Source organism: Onychomys torridus, chromosome 23, assembly GCF_903995425.1.
Source record: "Onychomys torridus chromosome 23, mOncTor1.1, whole genome shotgun sequence".
NCBI classification, from domain to species: domain Eukaryota; kingdom Metazoa; phylum Chordata; class Mammalia; order Rodentia; family Cricetidae; genus Onychomys; species Onychomys torridus.
Window position 1 is genome coordinate 24334742 of NC_050465.1, and position 26042 is coordinate 24360783.

Here is a 26042-nt window from a genome sequence, read left to right on the forward strand (position 1 = left end):
GGAGGGGGAAGGGGAATAGAAGAGGGAGGGGAAACTGGTCAGTATGTAAAATAAATGAAAAAACTGATTAAAAAAAAAAGCTGCCATGGTCAACATGTCTTTTCACAGCAATAGAAACCACAAGACAAGGTGGTATCATTAGGTGAGCAAATATACACACACACATACACACTTATCATGATATATGTATATCATGAGTTAAGGTGTGTATGTAGAATGATGGGAGGGTTTGGGGAAAAGACTTCTGGAAGATAGTTGACTATTCCATTTTGTCTCCTCAGGAATAACCGAGGCAGAATGAATGTGAGGTTTTGTTGAGAACTACAATCCTCCATGGGTTGGGTGGGAGTCAAGAGACTCAACCTACAGTGCTTCTGCTACTGCCAGGTTCATGCTTGGATTTCAGTTTTCCCCTTAAATCGCTCTTGATACATGATCAAAATTTCCTCCCTTTTCTAAAACCTCCATCTTGGCTTCCACATTGTAGGCAGGCTTGCAAATGCTACATGTCTGAAATGTACTTTAGAATATTAGGTTCTGAAGGGACCCATGAACTTGGTTCTTGTTGCCCAGAACTTTGAGACAATTAGGAGATAAGGTGAAGGAGTCAGGCAGACATAATAGAACATTCCTGTTATTATGGTAAATCTATCAGAAAACATGGCTTCGAGCTGTGGATAAATTAGCTGTGACACTGAATTCCAGAATGAGACAGAATTACTCACCAGTTTCCAGAAGCACAGAAAATTGCTGGCCGCCTCTCATTGTCTCTGGGAACATTCCATAGAGGCCAGCAGAGTGGAGCACAGACTTTATTATGACAGCCTGCTCTCTACAGACAGTGAAGAGGGAATGGAACCGTTTATTATCATGTTATCTTTAAAATTTATTGATAAATAAGTTACTCCTTCTTAGGGGAAAATAAAGAAGAGGCAGAGGAAACCCAGTATAAATGACCCCAGTGGCTGCTGCTGGTTAGAATCCCTGGCTGGCTACTTAATGTTCTGATTTCTAAATATTGGAAAGCTTCAGACCTTTTGTCCCTTACTCTCCTTTGTTCTCCAGCCTCATGGCCCTCTGCTCCTCACTGTCCACCTCTACTTTTCTGTAGCAAACACCACTTTCTGTGAAAATAAACCCTTAGTAATTTTGTTTATTGTCCACAGGTCTTGTCTACACATGAACCAGCAATTAAGACAGCATGCACAAGTCCTGTGCACACTCAAGCCAGAGCAAATCCTGTCCTGAAGACAGGAAGAGGTCACGAAGCCCTCTCTATAGGCAAGGAGATATTGGCTGTTGAAAGCTTCAGGGAGAGGAAGTCAGTTTTCTTTAAGAGTTGCTCCTGTAGATGGAGAGACGGCTCAGCAGAGGACCCAGGTTCCATTCCCAGCACCCACTTGGCAGTTCACAACAATCTATAACTCCAGTTTAGGGGATCTGATGCTCTCTTCTGGCTTCCATGACACCAGGCGGGCCTATGGTACACAGACATATGTGCAGGCAAAACACTTACACACATAGCATTAAAAAAAAAAGTGTTACCCTGGTAGTGTTGTGATGGTAGGTTGACCACACTCCAGTGCAAGGCCATAGAGTGAAGAATATATGAGCAGCAGAAGTTGAACTTGATGGATAAAAAGGGAGGGCACCAAGTTGGGTGGGTAGGGAATGGGGTTGATCTTCAAGGAGTTGGGAGAGGGGTGAATATGATCAAAACATGTTGTATGAGATTCTCAAGTAATAATAAAAACAGTTCTGGGATGAAAGAGAATTGGTGAAACATGTCTTAATTCCCTGGAATCAAGAAAGATGTAGTGTGCAGAGATGTCATACATAGAGGTGTAGTGTGCAGAGATGTAGTATGCAGAGATGTAGTACATCACAGAGTCAACATGCATCTTCGTACCCAGTATGGAGCTGGAACCAGCCTCACATGCATCTCAGTGCTGGTTTCTAAGCTGGAGCGGATCTGAAGGCTTCTTGAAGATGAGTATTGTAGTGGTTTACATGTGAACTTCAGGCCATCACTGTTTCTAACTGACGTTACAGTAACAGTTTGGTCATAATACGGAAACTGCCATCTAATACATGTGTTATGTATGTGTTACATTCATAATTCAGCAACTCTTATTTTATTAAAACATAAATACATACCAGGTGGTGGCGGTTCACAGATTTAATCCCAGCACTCAGGAGGCAGAGGCAGGCGGATCTCTTGAGTTCAAGGCCAGCCTGGTCTACAGAGCTAGTTCTAGGACAGCCAGGGCTACACAGAGAAACCCTGTCTCAAAACACACACACACACCAAAAATAAAAAAAAACAAAACAATACAATAACAACAAAACCTTACAAAAACAAAAGCAACAACAAAAAACCCTCCAAAAATATAAGTACATGAGAACACTGACGATTTATTTATTTATTTATTTGTACATTCATTCATTCATTCATTTATTTAGTGTGTGTGTGTGTGTGTGTGTGTGTGTGTGTGTGTGTGTGTGTGTGTGTATGTATGTATGTATTGGGTTGTTGCACATCTAAACTCTCAACTCTTGGGACCAGTGTCAAATGTGTAATTTTCTATAGAGTGCAAGTATCTGAAGAGCTTTGTCTATGGAGCTGATTTCTGTATAGTTTTTACCTGCAATTCTCAAATTTTAACCTACATAAACATAAAAATCATTCCCGGGGTTGGGGATTTAGCTCAGTGGTAGAGTGCTTGCCTACCAAATGTAAGGCCCTGGTTCGATCCTCAGCTCCACAAAAAACAAACACACAAATAAATAAATAAAATAAAATAAATCATTCCCATAAAATTGCATTTTTTATACTGTTACATGTCATTTAATCTCATTTGCCTTGTAACTATTTGTGTGTCTTTTTTTGCTTTCTTTTCTTTTCCTTTTGTTTTTTGAGACAGTCTCACTGTGTATTCCTGGTTGGCCTGGAACAAATTATGTAGACCAGGTTGGCATTGAACTCGCAGAGATTGGACTGCCTGTGCCTCCCAAGTGCTGGGACTCAAGGTGTGTGCCACCATGCCCAGTTGTCTCTCTTCATTATCATAACTTACTTGAGGGTAGAGATCATATTATGGTATTTTTGTATCTCACATAGCAGCTAGCCTCTGCCATGCATATTAAAGTTATTAACCAAATGTTTCAAATGAACATTTAATGAACAATAGTCTTAAATTGTCATTTACATATACCATTTTAAGGTAATTTCCCATTTATTTTCAATCATTTCTGGAAGGTGCAGAGGGTGCAGCTGTGTTCAGAGGAAAACACTACATAGTAGTATTGTCTGCTTAAACCTAATCATTAAACTTGAATAACAACTAATAAATGATAATGATGAGGATGATGATGATGGAACAAAAAATAGTTGTTTATAGAAAAGAGCTGTGTTTTTTCATTTGTTATATTACTCTTTCCCCAAACCCAAGTGATGTTATTTTATTCCTTCATTCCTTCAAAAATGCAGGCTTATCTCTATCCCTGCATTCTCTCAGTGAGATGCTCAAAGCCAAACCTGCTTTACTCGAAACCTCCCAGTCTCCTATGTAGTCTTCCTTTAGTTTGCAATATAAATTCAAATTTCAGTTTTTCTATGCATGTCTACAGTGTAATAAATGGAAATAATGATATTATACTAAAGGTAAGTTAAAGTCCAGGTGACGGATAGTGCTTTTATTAAATATAAAATCTCATAAGGAGAGCAATGAAATAGAAATGTATTTATAAAGGTAGTATGAATTACTTAGGTTTGACATTTAAATGCTCGATGAAAACCTCATCTTTGGAATAAATTATGTTTATTTAAGAGTAAACATCCACAGTGACGAGAATGTTCTTGGATCCATAGCTTATGAGGGAGAAGAAATAAATTCCAATGCAAGAGAGTCTGGAATAAAAGCCACAGTGAATTGAGTGTGGACATGGGGAGCCTCTGGTCCTACCCACAGCCCACCTGCAACATTCCTCCTGGAGTGCAGGCTTGGAATGTCCTCAGTTGTCAAAATATGGTTATAAAAGCAAGCATTCACATCCAGACTCCACAATCTGAAACTGTTCAGGACACTGACATGGTGTTACAAATGAAAAACTCATCACCTCAAGTGATTGATCAATTCAGATAAGCTAACTGAAAATTGTATAAAATTACAATAAACTGTGTATAACTTATACATGAAACAATGAATTTTGTGCTTTGACTGGGGTTTGATCTAAAGATATCTTGTTAGGTGTATGGAGATACACCCAAATCTGGGAAAAAAAAAAAAAACAACCAAACAACAACCTTAAATATGAAACACCTCTGCTCCTAAGCATTTCTGATGAGGGATGCTGCCAACTTTATAGGAATGACTTTTATATTTATATAGTTTAAAATTCAAGAACTACAGGTTCACACATGCATGTGTGTGGGTATAAGACAAATATGTATGTATATTCACTGCTATGTATTCACTGATCTCTTTATATAGACTCACTATTTTTGTGAATTTGTTTAAACATTTTTGTTTTTGTTTTCTTGAGACAGGGTTTCACTGTGTAGCTTTGCGCCTTTCCTGGAACTCACTTGGTAGACCAGGCTGGCCTCGAACTCACAGAGATCCACCTGGCTCTGCCTCCTGAGTGCTGGGATTAAAGGCATGCACCACCACTGCCAGGCTTAAACATTTTTATTCAATAATTATCTAGACTTTTTCATATTAGCAAATGAGGCTTGCAAAAATGAGTAAGGCATAGCAAACAAAACCTTCTATGAGGGACTCAGGGTTCAGCAATGGAGAAAGCAGAAAGCAGTAATCTAGTGTAGGTCAAACATCAACAAACAATAATTCTTGCAAGACAGGGAAGGCCTACCTAATCTTATGTAGATCACAAAAGCTTCTGGAAGGAGGCTGGGTCAGGCCTGGAAGAATAGCAGGAATTAGCCAAGTGAAAAACTGTGCATGGAGTATACTAGGCAAGATGAAGACATGGATGTAAATGCCAGACTAGGAACATCAGGCTGTGTAGAAACATTAGCATTGTAGGTATGTGAAGTGCCAGGCATGGCATGGTGATATTTAAAGCCACCCAGTAGGCAAGGGATTGCAAAAACTTGTAGGATTTTTTAAAAGTAGATCTTTGTCAACCGACCCCAGCCAGCAAGGGTAAGTCTTTGCAGATTGAAGGAAATGCCAAAGATCTGCATGGGTTAACCAGGAGACTCCAGGCATTTGATCTCAAGAGTATTGCAAACAAAGGGCTTCTCATTTTTGTTATTAAAGCAAGTAAAACAGGAGGTGATGTTTACAGTTAGCTGTATGGCATTATCAGAAGTCTAACATTTCTCAAATGGTGACATTGTTACATGGTTTGTGTTGTATTGTCTACAGACAACTCTTGTCATCTGTGCTCAAGTGGGTTTAGTTGGACCCTTCACCTTTGTTGTAAATACATTTTTATTGGAACACCATCATGACTATTACTTTCCACATTGTCTCTGAGGGCTTCTGTGGCAAGGTCAAGTGAGAATACCACTAAATCAATGAGCCCTTAGTCGAGGAGGAAAGGTTAGAAAGGAATGAAGAAATTAAAAAGTCATTCTGTTAGCTATAATAAAAAACACTGAAGACAGCTCATGTTAGAGAGGATGTGGAGCAAGGGGGACACTCCTCCACTGTTGGTGGGAATGTAAGCTTGTACAGCCACTTTGGAAATCAGTATGCTTTCTCAGAAAATTGGGAATCAATCTACCTTAAGACCAAGCTATACCACTTTTGGTATACCCAAAGAATGCTCAATCATATCACAAGGGCATTTGCTCAACTATGTTCATAGCAGCATTATTTGTAATAGCCAGAACCTGGAAACAACCTAGATGCCCCTCAACTGAAGAATGTATAAATAAAATGTGGCACATATACACAATGGAGTACTACTCAGCAGTAAAAAAAAAAAAAAAAAAAAGATACCATGGAATTTGCAGGCAAATGGATAAAACCAGAAAATATCATCCTGAGTGAGGTAACCCAGACTCAGAAGGACAAACATGTTATGCACTCACTCATAAGTGGATTCTAGATGTAAAACAAAGGATAACCAGACTACAACACACAGCTCCAGAGAAGCTAGCTAAGAAGGAGAACCCTAAGAGGGATGCATAGATCACCCAGTGAAGGAGAAATAGATGAGATCTACCTGAGCAAACTGGAGGTGAGTGGGGTAGTGGAGGGTAAGGAATGGGGGATAAGAACATAAGGGAATGGGAGGTTTGAGCTGGAACAGGGACAGAGTGGGAGAGCAAGGAAAGAGATACCATGATAAATGAAGACATCATGGGAATAGGGAGAAACAGGGTTCTAGGGAAGTTCCCAGGAATCCACATGGATGACCCCACCTTAGACTACTAGCAATAGTCAAGAGGGTGCCGGAACTGGCCTACTTTGGTGATAGATGGATGAATATCCTAACTGTCATCATAGAGCCTTCATCCAGTAACTGATAGAAACAGATGCAGAGATCCATGGCTGGGTGCCAAGCCGAGCTCCAGGAGTCTGACTGATGAAAGAGAGGGGGGATTCTATGAGCATGGGACATGGAGATCATGATGGGAAAATGTACAGAGATGACCAGCCAAACTAGTGAAAACACATGAACCAATAGCGGTGGAGCTCCCACAGGACTGGACTAGGCCCTCTGGATAGGCAAGACAGTTGTTTATCTTGAATTGTTTAGGGGGCCCCCAGGTAGTGGGATCAGGATCTGTCCCTGGTGCATGAGCAGACTTTTTGCAGCCCAGTGCCTATAGTGGGACACCTTGAGCAGCCTTGGTGCAGGGGGGAGGGGCTTAGACCTGCCTTAACTGAATGTACCAGGCTCTGCTAACTCCCCATGGGAGACCTTGCCTTGGAGGAGGTGGGAAAGGGGTGGGGGTTGGGGGGTGGGGAGGCTGGGGGGCAGGAGGAGGGAGGAGAGGGGGAATCTGTGGTTGGTATGTAAAATGAATATTTCTGCACTGGATGTAACAAGGTCAAAACTTTAACTCCCCGAGGACAAAGAAGAAAGCTAACAGGGCTAGATGAGGGACTTGGTGTTCAAAGTTTGATATGTTTGGTTTCAGTTTGGATAACAAGATCTTGACAGTGGCCTGTGCATGACTGCTGAACAGGCAGAGACAAGAAAACTCATTAGAGTGAAGTGTTGAGCTGCTGAGTCATTGTGGATGACAAGTGGACGCAGAGGCAGAGGAAGGCAGCCTTTCCCATAGCACCTTCAGTACTTACCCAATCTCAGTTATACAGCAGTCAGTCAACCCACACTGAATGACTATGTCAAATTCTATGCTCATTTCTTGGCCTGGATTTACCTTATTTAACTCTCACAATTGTGTGGTGTGTCTGTTATTGTTTTTATTTGAAAGGCAAGCATACTGAGGCACAGAAAGACTAAATACTTTTGTAAAGGCTATATAGGCAGTCTGTGGTAAAGCCAGAATTTAAATACAAGTAAAAGTTGGGGGGTGGGGCACAAAGCTAAGTATGATTGATAAAACCACTTGCTCTCCTGTATCTTACATAGCATCTCCTGCACAAGTGCAAAGACAGTGGTGTGGACCTCTAGCCATCCATGTGACACATGGAACATCACATGACAGAGGAACATGGCTGAGGAAACCACCCTCTGGTGGACACTGTTATGTGGGAGAAAAACCATTTTCTCCAGCATTTCTGGAAACTTAACGCATTATGGGCTATTTGGACCCAATGATATAGAGAGTTTCCTTGATAACAAAATATTCTAATGTTGCCTTATGTACTGGTTAGTTTTTTTTGACACTTTGATACAAAATAAGGTCATCTGGGATAAGAAAACCTCAATTAAGAAAATGCATCCATCAGATTAGTCTGTCGGCAAGTCTGTGGGGAAATTTCTTTCTTTCTTTCTTTTTTTGTTTTTTAAGATTTATTTATTTATTATGTATACAGTGTTCTGCCTGCAGGCCAGAAGAGGGCACTGGATCTCATTACAGATGGTTGTGAGTCATCATGTGGGTGCTGACAATTGAACTCAGGACCTCTGGAAGAACAACCAGTACTCTTAACCTCTGAGCCATCTCTCCAGCCCCGGGGAAATTTTCTTGATCAGTGTTTGATATAAGAGGAACCAGCTCAGTGTTCTCTCCGCCTGCCCCCTCCACTCCCCCACCCCATTTCCTTGGCTACATAGTCAGTTCAAGGCCAGCCTGGAATACCTGTGATATTTAGTCTTGTCAAAGAAGCCAACACAAAACAAAATCTTGCCGGGCGGTGGTGGCGCATGCCTTTAATCCTAGCACTTGTGGGGCAGAGGCAGGCGGATCTCTGTGAGTTTGAAGCCAGCCTGGTCTACAGAGTAAGATCCAGGAAAGACTCCAAAATTACACCAAGAAACCCTGTCTTGAAACAACAACAACAACAACAACAACAACAACAAACCCCTTAAAAGCACTGGGTGCGATAGCACACTCCTTTAATCCCAACATACAGGAGACAGAGGTGGGTGGATCTCTGTGAGTTTGAAGCCAGTCTTGTCTACATAGTCAGCTCCAGGATATACCAGGCTACATAGTGAGAGCCTGTCTCAAGAAACAAACATAAAGTCCAAGAAAATAAAAAGATCATCATTTTACTTTGCCCCAATTTTCTCCTTTTGTTTAAAAACAGTGTTTCTTGCATTTGTTGTTTTCATCTTTTCTCTTCCTTGCCTTTCTATTCTTTTCTCTTTATCTCCCTCCATTTCCCTTTGATATCTTCTCTGCTGTCCTTTTAAAAATGGCTGATGGGAGAAGCTATTTATAAATAGATTCATATGCTCAGAATTTCTTGAAAAAAATGTGAGGCCAACTCAATTTTTGAAGAGTTGAATGTTGTAAGTTGGGAGCTTCATGCTGGTAATCAAGTGGCTTGGGATCTGAATATTGTTTTCCTTTCATTTTCCACTTATGCTGTCCATGCAATCTCATCTTCCGCCCATGCCATCCATGCTATCTAGTAGAATCACAGTTTTACTTGACAACTTGGGAGTACTTTACTACAGAAATGAATATGGACACATAGGTCACTGATAGGGGGAAAGGGTTTCCAATGGAGTTGATGTTCTTCGGGAAGTTATTCATTTTCCAAGAGCACTATGTAACATTTTAACTGTTCCAATATAATTTCTCCAATGTGGTTTTGCTGTTGTCCCCCTTCCAGAAAATATGGCTATTTCACATTTTAAAGTGTCCCACAGGACTCATACACTGCCTCAGAAATGTAAGCCTGCAAAGGCATTCATTGCCCTCATTCTTCAAGCCTGAAAAATGCCTTACTATTTCCTACTTTTCCATAGTAACATCATGTCAGTATTTTCCTTTATTCCATCTTCTATCCTCCCCTTTACTGTCCACTGACACTGTTTTTCTTCTTGTTGTGTGTTTTTATGTTAGTTTTCTTGTTTTTACAGACCAGAATGTACAATTAGTTCTCTGTGCTGTCTTCAGTTTTTAGTTCTGTGTCTCAGTATCACACACTCATTCCCTTTCATTACACCTTTCATCACTCCCTGTCCTTCCTTAGAGCCAGATCAACAGCTTCAAGTGGCTTTTAGAAGAGGAAGAATTTTCTTCATTTCCAGCATTTTATTTCTATAATCATTTCAAAATGCATATGCTCAGACATTTTGGAAAGAATTATGGTTTAATTTCTAATAATGAAAATGCCCCTTTTTTCAGTCTACTCTAACAGTTCCCACAGGTGAAAATTTATTTTAAAGTCTAGTTGATAGGATAATGTATTTAAAATGAGTATTGAGTGAGAAGAATCAGGGTTTGTCTGGGACCACATTGCTTCACATACATTGGGGGCCTGAGTGAGCTCCACAAAGGGCTTGCAGAATTGTCTACTTGCCATAGCTGTAATACAGAGTAGAAAAGCATGGTAAAGGAAGGCTTGGAGAAGCCCAAGAGGTACAGCTCTAAGTTGCCTGTACTGGATTTTGTTTTCAGAATATATTATTTAGCATTTGTGTGCTGCAAGAATTCTTCTTACCTTGTAATGTTTCCATGTGCATTATAAGCCAAAAATTCTCCCAAGTCCCCAACAGCTTTGGTGAGGTGATCATTTTCTACATGTGCTTTCTAACCCATTCAAAGCCTTGACAAGCACCCGTTGACAGCAGAGTGCCCCGTTTGACAGGCTCAGTTCTGGAATTGGAAGTTGGGCATCTATTATTGCTTGTTTACTGTCCTACTGTTTATTGCTGCTTCCATTACTGAGCAGAACTGACTGTGAAGTCAGAGTTTGGTAGACAGTAGCAATGGCTCCCTCACTGTAGAATGGCTGTCTGAATTTCAAGCTGTTTGAGTAGAGTGAGCTGTCATGCATGGAGGTGTTCCAAGATAGAAGAAAACATACCAAGAGCTGGGAGGTCATGGCACACGCCTTTAATCCCAGCACTCGGGAGGCAGAGGCAGGAGGATCTCTGTGAGTTTGAGACTAGCCTAGGCTACAGAGTGAGTTCCGGGAAAACCTCCAAAGCTACACAGAGAAACCCTGTCTCAAGCAAAACAAAACAAACAAACAAAGAAAAGAAAACACACCAAGAACTAAAACTGAGAATTTGTGTTTAGCATTGATCTGTTCCTGTTTCTGTTAGATCATATTCCATCTATTGCTGCTTTAGACTCATGAAAAAGTTGAAGAACCCATGGGTCCATCTTCGAGCATGTTTCTATTATTTATTGATTTATTACTTATTTATCTATTTTGATTTAAATTCTCCTACTATTTTGGTTACTGTCTATCCTAGCATTCTGTGGGACTTTGGGTTTCTTTTCTGTTTAATGCTTGGAAAGGTAAGTTATTTGTTTGGGGGAGGTGTAATTACTTTTTTAAAAAAATGCTGATATGTCTGCTATCTGGCTACTAAAGGACAGTACAAGGCCCTGCAAAATGAACATTACCTGGAGCTGGTTAGAAATGAAGTATCTCAGGATCTGCTGTAGCCTACTGACTCACAGCCTACAGTTTAACATGGTCCCTGTGGGGCTCATGGGCACAATAATATCCATGAGGCACTGATCTTCTAATTTGTTTTCCCATAGAGCATAACATTCTCCCAGGGTGTCAGTGATTTCAGGAATAACTTTAAATGGGTCATGCTTTATTCTTCTCTTCCTTCCTTCCTTCCTTCCTTCCTTCCTTCCTTCCTTCCTTCCTTTCTTTGATTTGGAATCACTATGTAGACCTGGCTGTCCTTGAACTCACAGAGATCTGCCTGACTCTGCCTCCAGAGTGCTTGGATTAAAGGTGTGCACCACCATAGCTGGCCCCTTACTCTTTCTAAACTCACTCACAATCCATATTTCAGAGAGTCCTCACAGCAAGGCTTCCAGATGCCTCAGTCCTTATAGCACAGATGAGATGAGACAAATCAGGTGATGTATCCAAGGTTATACAGTGAATAAATGGTGAAGGTGTCGTATCTAAGTTTGGATCTGATTGATCCTTAAACATTTTTAAGTGTTCTTACATTATATTTTTCTTGAATCGAGTTATGGATATTTATTTATGCTTTAGGAGAATACGAGGCATTAGAAATAAAGTTGATAAAAAATAAAGGTGGTAAAGGAGTGTTTAAAGACAGTTGGCCTGTCATTCAAGCATACCTCAAACAGTGCATCATGAATCCCATGGTGCTGAAACAAGAGAGGTCAAGAATCTTTGGTCCCAGAGGTTTGAGTGTAACTTTGGGATATGAGAGGACTCCCTCCCTTTGTGCATATCATTTATCTTGCCCATCAGCTGACTTGCATCTTGAGACAGTCCCCATCTGTTTCACCTTGTATGACACCAGGTGCTAAGAGCAGTTCTGATTGTATTACATTGAAGCTGCCCATATGCCTCCACGAAAACTGTAGTTCAAGAGCTGTGAAACTATTTGTATTTTCAACCTATTGTGACTTTGAACAAACCCAATGCCAGCCTGGCCGTTTGACTGCTTATATCTGCCAAAGCAGATCAGAGCTCATGGCCTCCAATCAAACTGTTAATATTGTGTTTTCAGAATACCTAGATTGTTTTGGGGAAAAGATGAAGAATGCCCAAAGAACTACGGAGAATGCTCTACTGTCTTTGTTCTTGGGCAACCTCATTTAGCTGCAGAAATGGAGGATAAAAGCCAAGGAAAGTGGCTCCTTATGTGGTTTTGACTCTGGCATCAGAACCCACGTGCACCTGTTGCAAGCTAGTGTCATCTAATGTGGGTTGCCCACTTTGCACAAACATTATTTGGAGACTAGATATATTCTAGTGAGCAATGGATTAGGAGCCTGCAGTGTTCATCCAGCAGGTCCTGGTGTCTTTAGGATAGAGTCAGGTGTGATGAAGGGGAGCAGATACCAGCTGAGCCAGGTTTGGGAAAGCTTAGGGGGTTTGTCATCAATCTCAGGAATATGTTGACTCTGCATAGGTTTGAGTTTGTTCCAGACCTGTCTCATCGGGACTTTCCTTTGCCCTGGCTAATGTGGTTTCCTCCGAGGCTATGACCTTGAGAACCTGCAATTATGGGAGTCGACCGAGCTGTCACGAGGGAGCAGGGCTCCTTAGCGGCGCCCTCCTCTTGCACTCCACAATTAAGCTGGTTTTCTCCTTTCGTTCTCTTGCTGACATTTGGAGAGGCCTGGGACAGGCAGAGAAATCGTCAAAGCCAAAGATGGGTTAACTTGGCGGTCCCTCCTTCTGTTTGTTCAGAGCCAGTTAGACTCCGAGAACTCAGACTTACTTAGCCTCTGGAGTAAACTCCAGTGAGTTGTGGGGAAAGGTACAAACTCATCCTAAATGTCAGCTCGGCATCCCTGGGGGTGAGTGACAGCAAGTAATTAGAAGCAATTAGTCGTGTCCCTGCCGGGAAACCGGGCAATTACCTTTCTCTCTGACTTCCCCTTCCGTTCTTCCTGCTCGGATGGAAGCGGTAGAAGCGTCCTGCTCCCTCAGCGGCAGAACGCGGAGCTGGCGCGGGGACCAAGGATGAGCTGAGCCGGCTTGGGTCTCCTCCTCCCGCCGGCGCAGCGGTGCATTGTGGAGGCAGCGCGCGCCCAGCGCTGAACTACAGCCCGGGACCGCGCGCGGGGAGCTGTCCGAGGTGCTGACCGTCCCGCCCGCAGCCCGCGCGCCCGCCTGCTCCGGTCCGCGCGCGATCCCCGGCTCCCGCCCTCTGGCTCGCCCACCTCGCTGAACCCCAGGAGCGTAGCGGCTGAAGGAAGTCATGGTATTCGCTCCAGGTACTCTTGCACCTTCTTTTCCCGCAGACGTCTAGGCGGGGAGCGGGGCGGGAGGGAGGTGAGCGCCCAGGGAGGAAAGGCCTTTCAGACGGCAAGGTCCATCTGAGCGCTTCGGAGTTGCGATGGCCAGGAGCTGGAGAGCTCCGGGTCGCTCTCTCCCCCCACTCGTCCCATCGGTTCCCGGTTAACCACCCCAGCCTTTCCTCCTCACCTGAATCCTCGCACTCCGAGTGAGCACCGGCACCTTGGCAAGTGGCCCCCTCGCCAGCAGCACCGGACCTGCGCGGGCGTGCGTGCGGGAAGCGGGGCGAAGGGTACTTGGCTTGGGGCTTCTTCGCTGGGAGTCTCTATCCCTGCTTCTCCACCCCATCCTCAGAAGTGGCAAAGTGACCAGCTTCCTCCCGGGCCTTCCAGGAAGGAGGTCAAAGCCAGGGGAGCCGGGCGAGGGGCAGAGGAGCACTAGCCTGAAGGATTTCGATCTGAAACTGTCCAGACTGCAGCAGGAGGCGGCTACTGCGGTGCCGCCGCGGACTCTTGCAGCGTCTTTGGGGGGCAGGTGACGAAGGACCTGGGTCCTTTCGCTGCTGTTAGAGAATACAAGTTGACGAAGCGTCAGATTTATCTGAGGTTGGTAGGTTTACCCGTGTGTGTGTGTGTGTGTGTGTGTGTGTGTGTGTGTGTGTGTGTGTGTGTGTCGTGGGGGCAGAATGAGGGATTGAAGTGAAAGCTGAAACCTGGACCGCGGTCACAGTTGACATTTCTAGACCCAAAGTTCGTCTGTCGGTCTCTATTTTTATCTTTCCCCTTTCTAACCGTCTCTTTCCTCTCCCCCTCCCCCGGCCCTCCTCTCTTCTATATTATTTGTTTATTTTATTTTTAAGGCTGTTCTTTTATTTAAGGGCAGTGGACAACAGGCAACAGGAAGCACACAGGAGTTAGCGCTCTGTAGCTTTGTTAGGTGTCTTTAACTTGAGAAACAGGTTTGCTATGTCCTGGCTAGGGAACCAGACACTGGAGAGGAAAAATAAAGCATTTCTAAAAGGAAAGGATTGAATCTAGCTTTAAAAAATAATCACTGAAATGAAGGAAGAGGAAGCTGTCCATCTGTCAGTGACCCTCCCCATATCCCCTAAAAGCTAGCTCAAGAGACAGGATCCAGCTTCTGTCAGCTCCAAGTTACCACAGGTAGTGATGCTTAGAGAGCGTCAGTTCTCAACCTGTGGGTCACAGCCCCACGTGGGTGGTGTCACATGACCCTTTCACAGGGGTCGCATATTAGATATCCTGCATATCATATATTTACATTACTATTCATAACAATAGCAACATTACAGTTATGAAGCAGAAATGAAAATAGTTTTATGGTTGGGGGTCACCACAACACAAACTGTACTAAAGTGTCACAGCGTTTTAGAAGGCTGAGAACCACTGCCTTAGAGGGATGCCCAAGAGTCCTTCTCCTTCCCAAAGCAAATAACTCAAGGGAAGCGCAGTGGAGGTCTGGTATGTGGTGGACAGACAGACAGTCCAGTGTCAGTGAATTGGAAAGCAGCATGTCTTTCGAATTCCAACCCCAGAAAACACTTAGCAGCTTCTTTGCTGGCGTCTCACCCCGACTTCTATCACCAGTGAGCAGTATCACCCCCACTTTACCACTTCCATGGAGGCTGATTCCAGATAGTCTTGCCAGACTGAGCTGCGGTTGTTTGGCTTTAGCCTCTGCCTATTTCACCAAGTCTTTGAAGTCCTCCTGGCACACCCCCTACCTACAAAGGTGGAGGTAGAGCTGTGTCTAGTGCTATGGTTGTAGGGGGATTTTTTTTTTTTTTGAGGTGAGGATCGAACCCAGGGCCTTGCACTTGCTAGGCAAGCACTCTACCATTGCGCTAAATCCCCAATCCTGTAGGGGGATTTTTATCTAGACATTTTCCCTATAAATGAAGGAGTAGAGGGCAGGGTAATCAATGATAGACTTTTCTGGAGGGGCGGTCTGGGTTCGAGCAACTCGTCATTTGAACAGGAGTTGCCTTCCCATTGAACTTTAAAGTTTGGAGCTCCTGTTTATCTCTGTGGAGGAAACAGCAATGATTCATATCTGCCAAGAAATTTTCAGAAACTGACCTGAGTAGGACAGGTACAGAAACCTGTGATATGTTTCTTTTGACTCCCCTTCCCCCAGTTTTGAGGTTTTCTTGAGAATGATAAGCATTCAGGGGCTAAAAATATTATGTTGACCCACCATCCTGTTTACTGCCCCTGTGTTTTCAAACCCTTGTGGTTACATTATTCCGAAAGAAATCCAGAAGAGTGATTTTTTTTTAACTCCATTAAAATTTCACTATTGTAATCTCATTTTTGGTCTATTAGCCTTCCAAATCACTATAAACTGGGACTCTACACTTTTTCTTCCCCTAAGTTAAGGGGAATGCTTTCCCATCGCATTCCTCCAAGCTAACCTAACACACAAAGGAGACTCATGGACTAAGATGACTCAAAAATTAACAACCAGCTAATCATAAAATTGGGCCAGTGTGTCGAGTGTTCTTCCTGGGTTTTCACAGAAGTAAATGGTGCCATGGGTTCTAGCTTGGGCCTTGTTTCTGCAGACTGACCTGTGTTTCCATGGCTCTCTGCTTACCTCAAAGGCAAAGGTGAAAAGCAGAACCACATGCAGACTAGGAATGTGGTGGAATGGGGAAGCACCAGAATGAAGCTTTATAGAACCTTAATTAGAAGTTATTCTTGCCATTTGCTATAAAACACACATGTGTTTATGTTCTTGGTGTCTATGCACTGGAAGAAATAGGCTTTGGTTGGGCAAGAGCCGTGAGTCGTTTTTCTTGGTTTGACTAGAACAGAAAAATAAATCCCACATAATTCCTTTCTCTTACACAATTTACAGGCATTGCAACTTACAAGGATTTCAATTTTGTGCAAACTAATTTAAAAATTCTCCAAGATAAGGGGTCATGGCTACTAACTTTTTTAAAGGATTTGCATCTGAAGCCAATTTACTCATTTCTTGCACCTTGTATGGCACTTTCACAAAGTTAGCAATTGAATGAGCAACAAGACCTATTGATTTCTCTGCTTGGACTGACAGTATACCCTCAACAGAGATTAAAGCTAAATTGGGTCACACAGGAAAAACAAAGCTTGTGATTCTTTCCCCCACTCATCCTGTTACTGTCTCTTCGAACTGAAGGTAAATTATTTTCAAAGCAATATGAAAAGCTTCACAGTGTGAATGACCAGCCCAAAGGAAGATGCTGATAAACCAACATGGAGACATACTTTGATTTCCATTTGTAATGTAATTGACCCACATCACCAGTCTGTGAGCTAGCAATAGCTACAGTTTAGGAGGTGAAAAAGTACTGTATGATATCTGGGAGTTTGGAATAGGGGTGCTCTGTAGGTGGATTTTTCTGTCCTGCCTGCCAGCTCTCAAATAACCACATGGAGACTTCATATTAATTATGAAAGCTTGGCTGATAGCTTAGTTTGTTTTTTAACTAGTTCTTGTAACTTAAATTAACCCATATTTTTTCATCTACATCTTTTACATGGCTCAGTTACCTTTACTTTGTGAAGCTCATTCTGTTTCCTCTCCATTTTGCTTGTGACTCTGCCCTTCTTCCCAGAGTTCTCTCTGTCTGGCTTTCCTGCCATCTAATGGCCATTTAGCTTTTTATTAAACCAATCAGATGGCGCCTTGGCAAAGACATATCTTTACAGTGTACAAAAAGGTTATTCCACAGCCTTTCCCCCTTTTTGTCTAAATATAAAGGAAAGGATTTAACTTTAAGACAGTAAAACTATATATATTAACAATTATCAGGTAAGAATTACATTCATAATGTCCAGTCCATTTGTATTTGGCATATTTGCAGAAAACACTCTATTATTTATTCTTTCTCAATGAGTTTAAACCTCTGTACCTAATTTACCTTCTATCATAACTGAGAAAAACTATAACTATGATTATCTAGTCTTCAATTCCATCAAAGACCCCAGAAGGATATAATATCAACTGAGTCAACAGGAAGTTCAGTGCAAGCCACTTTCAAACCTATAGAAATGACAGACATCTGGCTGCCTGAACAATCATCCAAGGCTCCTCTGCAATATTGGGATCCAGTCTTCAGCCTACAGGCCTATAATATCTGACAGACTTTTCTATGAAGTAGGAATTTTTGAAGGATTGTCCTACCCTGTCTTGGCAAAGTTCAGCAGTCACCTCGTTTTGTGTCCTGCTGGTCCAGTTTGGACAACATACTGTCAGCAGTCGAGGCAAGGGCAGTTTCTTACCCAATTGGCTAACTTTTACCACAAAGAAAGCAAACTCCATATGGAGGTTTTTCAATGTCCATCATCCTTTTTGAAGTAAATTGGTACTGCCAGGAGCAGATGTGTCTCATTGTCATGAAAAACCTTATGTTATTAAAACATTTTAAATGTCATATTCTTCAGGTCTTTGAGGTGTTTGAAAATCACATATCTATCTAAAATATATCTCTGTATGACCTTGAAAACATACCTAACATGACTATAAGTTTGATAGTTACAGATGACTACTAGCCTATATTATCCTAAATAGCTTTCAAAGATCAAAACTTTATATAACCTTTTAAAATGAGATGTATCTTAAACAAGAATAAAAACATATATACAATATAACAAAAATAACCTTAAATTTGTATCAATATACCAAAATCTTTATTAATGTAAAGTATTTGGGACTAGTAGTTGTTTAAAAGTAGGCTCAACAATTAACCCTTTTATCTCATCATTTCTATATTGTATTCCCCCTTTTTCCTTCAGAAAAAGATACTTGAATATAACTCCTTCATTTAGCTTTTTTCTGAACATGACTAATAACAACTTGTAACCCCCCCCAAAGGATGACAAATATCTATAACCCATCAAATGACCAAAAGCCATTTACCCCCACCTCTTGGGAATGTGAGCATCATGTTCTCTAGACTGCTTCCTGTTGTCTGGGGACATTGCAATCTTTAGGAGACCCTTGGAAAACTGGGATAATGGTCAAATGCTGGTAGAATTAGCTGTATTATTTGTTGTCCAGTCTCTGTGTGATAGGAAAGTGTAGAGCTCATTTGAAGTCCTGGCTGGAGGAGTCTGCGAGGCTGGATAATCTTAGCTAACACCCCTGAAGCTGTTCTGGATGCAGAACTCGGAGGAAACTGCAACAGAGGCACTCTGAAAGGCTGGATCACACAGGTCACCCATTTTCATTGGTATCTGGTTCCCTTGCTCTGAAAACTCATAGACTTTCAAAGGTAACATACATATCTGCATTAACACAAGTATGGATTGTATGTTGTACATAAGTCAGCATGATTTTCTGTTTCATGTTTGAGCAGGTAAAATATACATCACTTGTTTTGTAGTTTTTCTTGGTTTATTTCTTTATGTCTGTAGCCAGGATTCTTAGATCCTCTTTAGCCTGGGTGAATCCTCAGCCTTTTGTTTTCTGTGGAAACAAAAGCATAACCTTCTCTACAATGAAACGTATTATTTGACTTCCATTTTGAAGTTAAGACATTTTAAAAATATATAGGTTGGTTTAATTTAGCAGTTTCCATAATCCAGTGACTCTCAGTAGCTATTATTTGTTCATCAGCAATCAAAAAAATTAATAACAACACAATAACATACAGGACCCAGACTCCCTCTTTTTTTTCATCTCTATATGGCTTATTTTTTTTACTTTACTCTTTTTTATTTTCTTATTTTTAAAGTATTTTTCTATGACTGTCTATACCCTTTGTTTTTCTTTCTTAAGCCTATGCACATTTTGAAACACACTATAACCTGTTTAGAAGTGTTTTCCATCTGAACCTGCTTTACTGTGTATCTGCAACCTTCTCTGTCTGCATGAGCAAAACCTTGAACCCACTGTTTGACTTAGCCCATGGCACACTGGTGGCTCAAGCAGGCAGACAGCTGCCTGGACCCTGTCTCTGTACCATGGCCAGCATGAGAGACATGAGACTAGGAAGCTGCATTGACTCCATTTTTGTGTGTTTAGATTCCTTTTTTAAGCACATAGAGACTTCTTATTAATTATGAAAGCTTGGCTGATAGCTTAGGCTTGGTTTTCACTAGTTCTTATAACTTAAATTAACCCATATATATTTTTAAATCTATGTCATTTTATGTTGCTCAGTTACCTTTACTTTTTAAAGTCCATGCTGCTTCCTCTCTATTTGGCTGGTGACTCTTCTTCCCAGGGTTCTCTCTGTCTGGCTCTCCTGCCTATATTCCTTGCCTAGCTAATGACCATTTAGCTTTTCATTAAATCAACCAGAAGGTGCCTTGGCAAAGACACATCTTCACAGTCTACAAAAAAATTATTCCACAATAGGTATCACAGTGTTCTTGTCTATTTATAGACAAAGCCGGCATGGAAGAGGGAAGTGAGACCACTGGCCAATATTAAAGTTGGCAAAAGGGCAGCATAGTGTATTTCTTGGGTGAATTCCAGGATGGGAAAAGAACGTGTACTCACACACTCAAGTCTCTTCACTGCCATGTTGCCTTGACTTAAAAAAAAAAAAAAAACAAAGAAAAAAAAATCCCCAAGTCAGAGTAATCTAATGAGGAATGGAAAAGGGGATGGGAGTGATGACAGAAATTCCCTCATCTCTGGGCCACACTGCTTTGGCCAGTGAGTACCATATACTTCAAGAATTAACTCACCTTTCTGGTGGACAGGCCTAATATATGCTTGATTTGTTTGGAATTGCTTCAAGTTAGATCCTGTGCCAACAAAAAGGTCTTTTATCTTGTATACAAATGAGGTGAGGTATAATAATGAGGATTTCATAAGGACATAAAGAGGTGTAATTGTAAGCAATTAGGTAGACAGACCCTGACGTCTAAGCTTAGTTTGGAGAGCATTTAAAAAACACAAGTATTTCTAAAGACAGTGATCAAGTATATTTAAGAAAATATTTATTACAAGGTAGCTATAGCCTTTATACATTTATATAAATCTATCAATTCAAAGAAAGTGATGAATAAATTATATAGCACACTGTCTTAACTGTCAGGTTTATGATCTACCAGCTTTGCAAATTCTTTTCTGTTAGTGTTGTCTTTTAAAAATGTATTCATTTCTTTAAAATTAACATATACTACATTTGATTTTTTGCATATGGTTCAATGAGTTTAAAAACATGCATAGACTCATGTAATCACCACAGAATACCTTCAATACAGTAAAGTTTTCTTCTCTTGTTACCCTTTTCAGACAAAGCCTTTCTACCCTTACCCATGTTACTCACAGATCTGTTTTCTATCCCTAACCATTTGCTTTGTTCAGAATGTCATACAAATGGAATCACATTGGGTCTTAGCCATTGATGCCACACCAACAAAAGACCACAGACTGTATGGCTTATAAGCACTGGAGGTTCATTTCCCATAGATTCAGAGACTAGTAAGTCTAAGACCAAAGTGTGGCAGATTGAGTATGGCAGATCACCTGCAGACAGACATCTCAGTGTGGCTTCACATAGCAGAGCATGGAAAGTGTGCCTTCATGAAGGACACCAGTTCCATTACAAAAGATCTATGGGAGACTCCCACTGTTTGGATGTATCTAAAGTGGCTTATGCTTTCCCCTCTGAAAGACATTTGGGCTCTTTCCAGTTTAGAGTAATAATGAATAGGGGTTGTGTTAAATATTCGTATGTGTTTGTGTACAAGCCTAGATTTTAATTTGTTTGAGGCAAATGCTCCAGGCTTGTGACTGCTGGGGCTTCTGGGAAGTTACACCTCAGTTGTTCTCTAGAAAACCAGTTTGTTTTCAAGGCCACCATCAACCTGTTAGCAATCTCCATAATCCTCACTCTCGCCATTCTGATTGACATGTAATGGTGTACAGCATGATTCAATTTGCATTAATGATTGTGGCCCTTTAAAATAATTTTTTGCATTTATTTTTTTAGTGTATGTGTAAGTGTCTCTCTCTCTCTCTCTCTCTCTCTCTCTCTCTCTCTCTCTCTCTCTCTGTGTGTGTGTGTGTGTGTGCACATATGCACATCACAGCACACAAATGAAGGTCAGAAGATAACTTGCAGGACAGGGTTGTGTTGGTTTTCTCCCTTTACCATGTGGGGCCTGGGGACTGAACTCAGTTTGTCAGGCTCTGGGACCAGCATCTTTTTCTGCTGAACTATTTTTTTTCTGCCCATTCATGGATCATCTTTTCAAGAGCTTATTTGCTAACTCTCTACGTTCTTGATGCATCTATTAAAAATAGGAGAATGTTTGCATCTTTGATATTGGGTTTGGGAATTTCCTTATATCGTCTGCTGTCAGATAGGTGTTATTTGCGGCTGAGATTTTCATTTTTTCAACATTATTTTCAAACTTTAGTTTTTCTTTTTTTTTTTTTCCTTTTTTTTTGGTTTTTTGAGACAGGGTTTCTCTGTATCTTTGGAGGCTGCCCTGGACTAGCTCTGTAGATCAGGCTGGCCTCGAACTCACAGAGATCCACCTGCCTTTGCCTCCCGAGTGCTGGGATTACAGGTATGTGCCACCACCTCCCGGCTCAAACTTTAGTTTTTAATTTTAGTGGAGTTAATGGATTTTAATAGGCTATATTTCATGACATATATAAGAACTTTTGCCTAATTCAAAGTTTTCAAGATTTTTTTCTCCCAAGTTTCCTCCATGAGTTTCATAATTTTATGTCTATGATCTATTTTCAGGTTTTTTTTAAAGTTGTTTTTACCCAGCTGTGGTGATACACCTATGCTTTTTCACTCAGGAGGGTCTAGTGTTTGTCAGGCCAGCTAGCAAAGAAGGTCTAAGCATAAGGTCATGCATCACAGTATCAGACTTTTAAGCACATTATAAAACTATTGCCTTTAAAACAGTGTGATTGCTGGGTGGTGGCGGTGCACACCTGTAATCCCAGCACTCGGAAGGCAGAGGCAGGTGGATCTCTGTGAGTTCGAGGCCAGCCTAGTCTACAGAGTGAGTTCCAGGACAGCCTCCAAAGCTACAGAGAACCCCTGTCTCGAAAAGAACAACAAATAAAATAAAATAAAATAAAATAAAACAGTGTGATCACCAGGTGAAGCAAACACTCCCCTAATATGGCCCACAAAAATCCAAAACCCACAGAAGCAAAACCAGAAAGTTTCTGCCACAACACATGAAGTAATCAGCAAATCAGGCTACAGAGCTTGGGTTTTATGGCCCCATATATTGCAGAAGTGACTTTTGTAGCTAGGTAAAAATTGTCATTTGTGTTTTCAGAGGAAGCACATAGAATCTGTTTGCTACTTTAGGTCCTATGGGAACAACTGCTTAATGTCCATTTATTGCAGGAGTCTCTAATTTCTCCTTGCTTTTGATTTCTAGTTTAATTCTATTATTAAACTAGAAAAAAACTTTCTGTTTCAGTGGTGAAAGTTCACTGAAATGTTCATGACCCGCAATGTATTTTATTTCAGAGAATGTCTCACATGGACTTGACAGGAAGCATGCTTTGCTCTGTGGGGTGGGTTGTTGTATGGTGGTCATGTGATACAGTGATTGCTCATCAGGTCCATCTTGGTCTTATCTGACGCTGAGTCTGCTTGATCTCTTCATCACCAGGACAACAGCACCTATCACAAAAATTGTGGATTTTTCCACCTTAAAAGTTATATTTATTTTTTAAAAAGAGGTTTACTTACTTTTATTTTATGTGTATTAATACTTTGCCTGCTTGTGTGTACGTGCATCACTTACGTGTATGCCCATGGAGTTCAGGAGAGGGTATTGGATCCCCTGGAACTGTAGTTATAGAAAATTAGCTGCCACGTGGGTTCTGGGAATCAATTCCCCTGAACTCTGTCAAAGCTGTAAGTCCTCTTAACTGCAGAGCCACCTCTCTGGCCCATTTCTCTCTCCTTTTAAACTTGAATTTAATTAGCTTTTTTCCTATATTCATTGTGGGCATCTTGGGGACTGGGAATTATTGGTTTTGTTTTAATCAGATGTACTATCTTAAAGGTGAGTTAAATCAATTACTAACTGCCTAGATGCCTTTCTTCTATAATTACCACATTTTCTATTTCTCCATTATCACTTAAATTCTATTTAGTCATTTGAAAATTTGTGTTGCGATACTTTTAGCTAACCAAAACAAAGAAAATGAGAGTCACCATTGTATAAAATAGATATTGACATTTTATATGTAATTTCTAGTCTTCGTCTTCATGAACACTTTCTCCTCTTAAAACAAAACTATCCTGACATAATATTTTTTGTCATGTTTACCCAATGTACTGTTGTCAGCATTTAATGCCTCTCAGCTGTCTTCCACGTATTACTTACTTAAAAGATGGAACAGAAGATTGTATTATTCTCATTTACTTCAGATGACAAATGTGAGGCTCAGAAGCCTGAGCAATTTTAGATCACAGAACCAAGACCTGAATGTGGGTCTGTCTACTTTGCTTTCTCATGTAGCTTGGTTATAGAGTAGGTAGGAGATAGCAGTCACTTTGCACAATGTCTTCAATTTGTATCATTTATTTTCAGTGTGTGTGTGTGAATATGTGTGTGGCCTCACCCACACCAAGGTATTCAGTTCTCTCCCTCTACCACCACGTGGGCTCTGAGGATCAAATTCAGGTCATCAGCTTGGTAGCAAGTACTTTTACCTGCTGAGTCATTTCACTGGCCATTACTTGACACAATCGGTTTTCTTCAGAGAAGATCTTCCCTGTATTAAACACTCCTTCAAGTTTGAGTAGACAGGATATCCACTTTCAGATCTCATAGGAGACTGTCTTTGCTCACTTCCTGGATTCCTCATCTCCCCAGCTGCTGCTCTCAATAAGGGAGAGAAAATGGGTAGCCCAGACTGCCTAAACTGTCCAACAAAGTAAACAGATTCAAGCAATGAACACAGGGCATTCCCATGAACCAAGAGCCACTTGCAGCTTTCCAAGACTGAGGGCGAATGGCCTAGGGCCCAGTGTCATTGCCCTTACATTACAAATATGATGAAAACACTCCAGCTGCTCCAAGGGAATTGCAATAGGAAGCTCTGTTGCTTGTTGTATAAGTTTGAATTTGAGAATAGATGTATCTGGTTTTCAACAATACACTTCTGTCGTCTCTGTGCTTAATGTCATTGGGTAGACTAGTTAATCTTGTTTATTTTCTCATAAATAAATATCATAATATGTATTTTCCAGAGCAGTGATGAAAATAAAGTTAATGTGTCCACTATTCAAAATAGAGATGATATAGGATCAACCTAGGTGTCCATCAATGGAAGAATGGCTAAAGAAAAATGCAGTCTGTGCACACACAGTGGATATTATCCAGTACTAAATAATGAAATCTCGTTGCTGCAGGCCATCATTTAATGTGAAGTGAGCCAGACACAAAATAACAATATTGCATATTTCTGCTGTGTACAGCAGCTAAACAATGCTGATCTGAGTTAAAACAGTGACTACTAGAAAAGGGGACTGGTAGATAAGGGAGGCGAGATAATAGACACCAAAAGAAAGACTTCCACAGATCTGTAATACACAGTAACCGATTATACATTTTATGGACCTCTAGAGGAAAGGGTACAAAAGCTCCAAACACAAGGAGATGGAAATGCACACTGATGGAGTGGGTTGAGCCTGATTAATACACTACCAACAATGCATGCTAGGAAAACTGGGGGGGGGGCAATAGACTAAATAGTATCTAGTGCTGTTGTCTTGTTATTTCAGAGGGGAATGTCTAGGAGTTGTATTTTATCAATCTTGGGGAGCTACAGTCGACTCTTTCTGTGGAAGAAAACTCACTTACCTGGGTAGAGGTTATGAAACTTTAAAACAAAATGCTTCACCAAGCTGAACTGATGATAAAGCAGATGTCTGAGTGCATCTTGGGATGAATAAGTTATGAATCATGAAAAGCTGCTGTTTAAAGGCTAGCAGCTGCATGCTTGAAAGCAGATGGCCATCTTGCTGATCTGAATAATTCTGATCTTATCTAAATTTAAAAGCGGACTGTGTTTAGGTACAGGGACAAACTCTTAAGAATACTGAGCAGCAGAAGAGGGAGATGCTATTCTGATGAGAACACCATACCCCACGTTTCTGTTATTCATGTCAAGTTACGGCAAACTTGTATATCAAGGTACTGTTCCTCCTTCAGTATCCACTGATCTATTTGAGAACACATTTCCTATACCTTGTGTCCTAGCTGTTCACACTTAGGTAGTGTTCTTTGAACCTCATCTTTGGCACAATGTGAATGCTCTTGGAAAGAAAAATCTACAATATTTTTGGTGAGACAATCACACAGCTCTCTCTGGGAGTTTGAAGAGGATCAAAGTTTAGAAACATTGACTTGCCACATGGTTGAGTCTTCTCATATTTCTGGTCTAGATGACCACTGGCAGCATGCTTAGAGGCTTGGCACTCTCCTTCCCAGGAAAGAGGAAAAGAGCACAAAGCAGGGAACTTGAATTTATGGGAAAGCCTGTCATGTGCCAAACGTATTGCATGGATCTTTACAACAAGGATAACTTTAGATAAAGAACTGCCAAACCACAACTTCCTTTGACCTGTGGCTGCCAGAGTGTCTACATTCACAATGGCTGCAGCTGATTTATTTGCTGAAATAAGTAGCTGAAAGTAAAATGATTTGTCCAATCCTCTTTAAAATGTATTTTTCTCACAAACTTAGACAACTATTCCTT

General features: G+C 41.1%; 1 protein-coding gene across 1 annotated transcript in view; it reads left to right on the plus strand.

Annotated features, from left to right (window-relative positions):
- The first annotated feature begins 12588 nt into the window (after positions 1-12588).
- Positions 12589-26042, plus strand: part of Akain1 (A-kinase anchor inhibitor 1) — a 40678-nt gene continuing 27224 nt past the window's right edge. Inside the window, exon 1 of the mRNA XM_036172722.1 lies at positions 12589-13300. Within this exon, the coding sequence (XP_036028615.1) occupies positions 13285-13300 (16 nt within the window). The 5' untranslated portion in view covers positions 12589-13284. The remainder of the gene's footprint in view (positions 13301-26042) is intronic.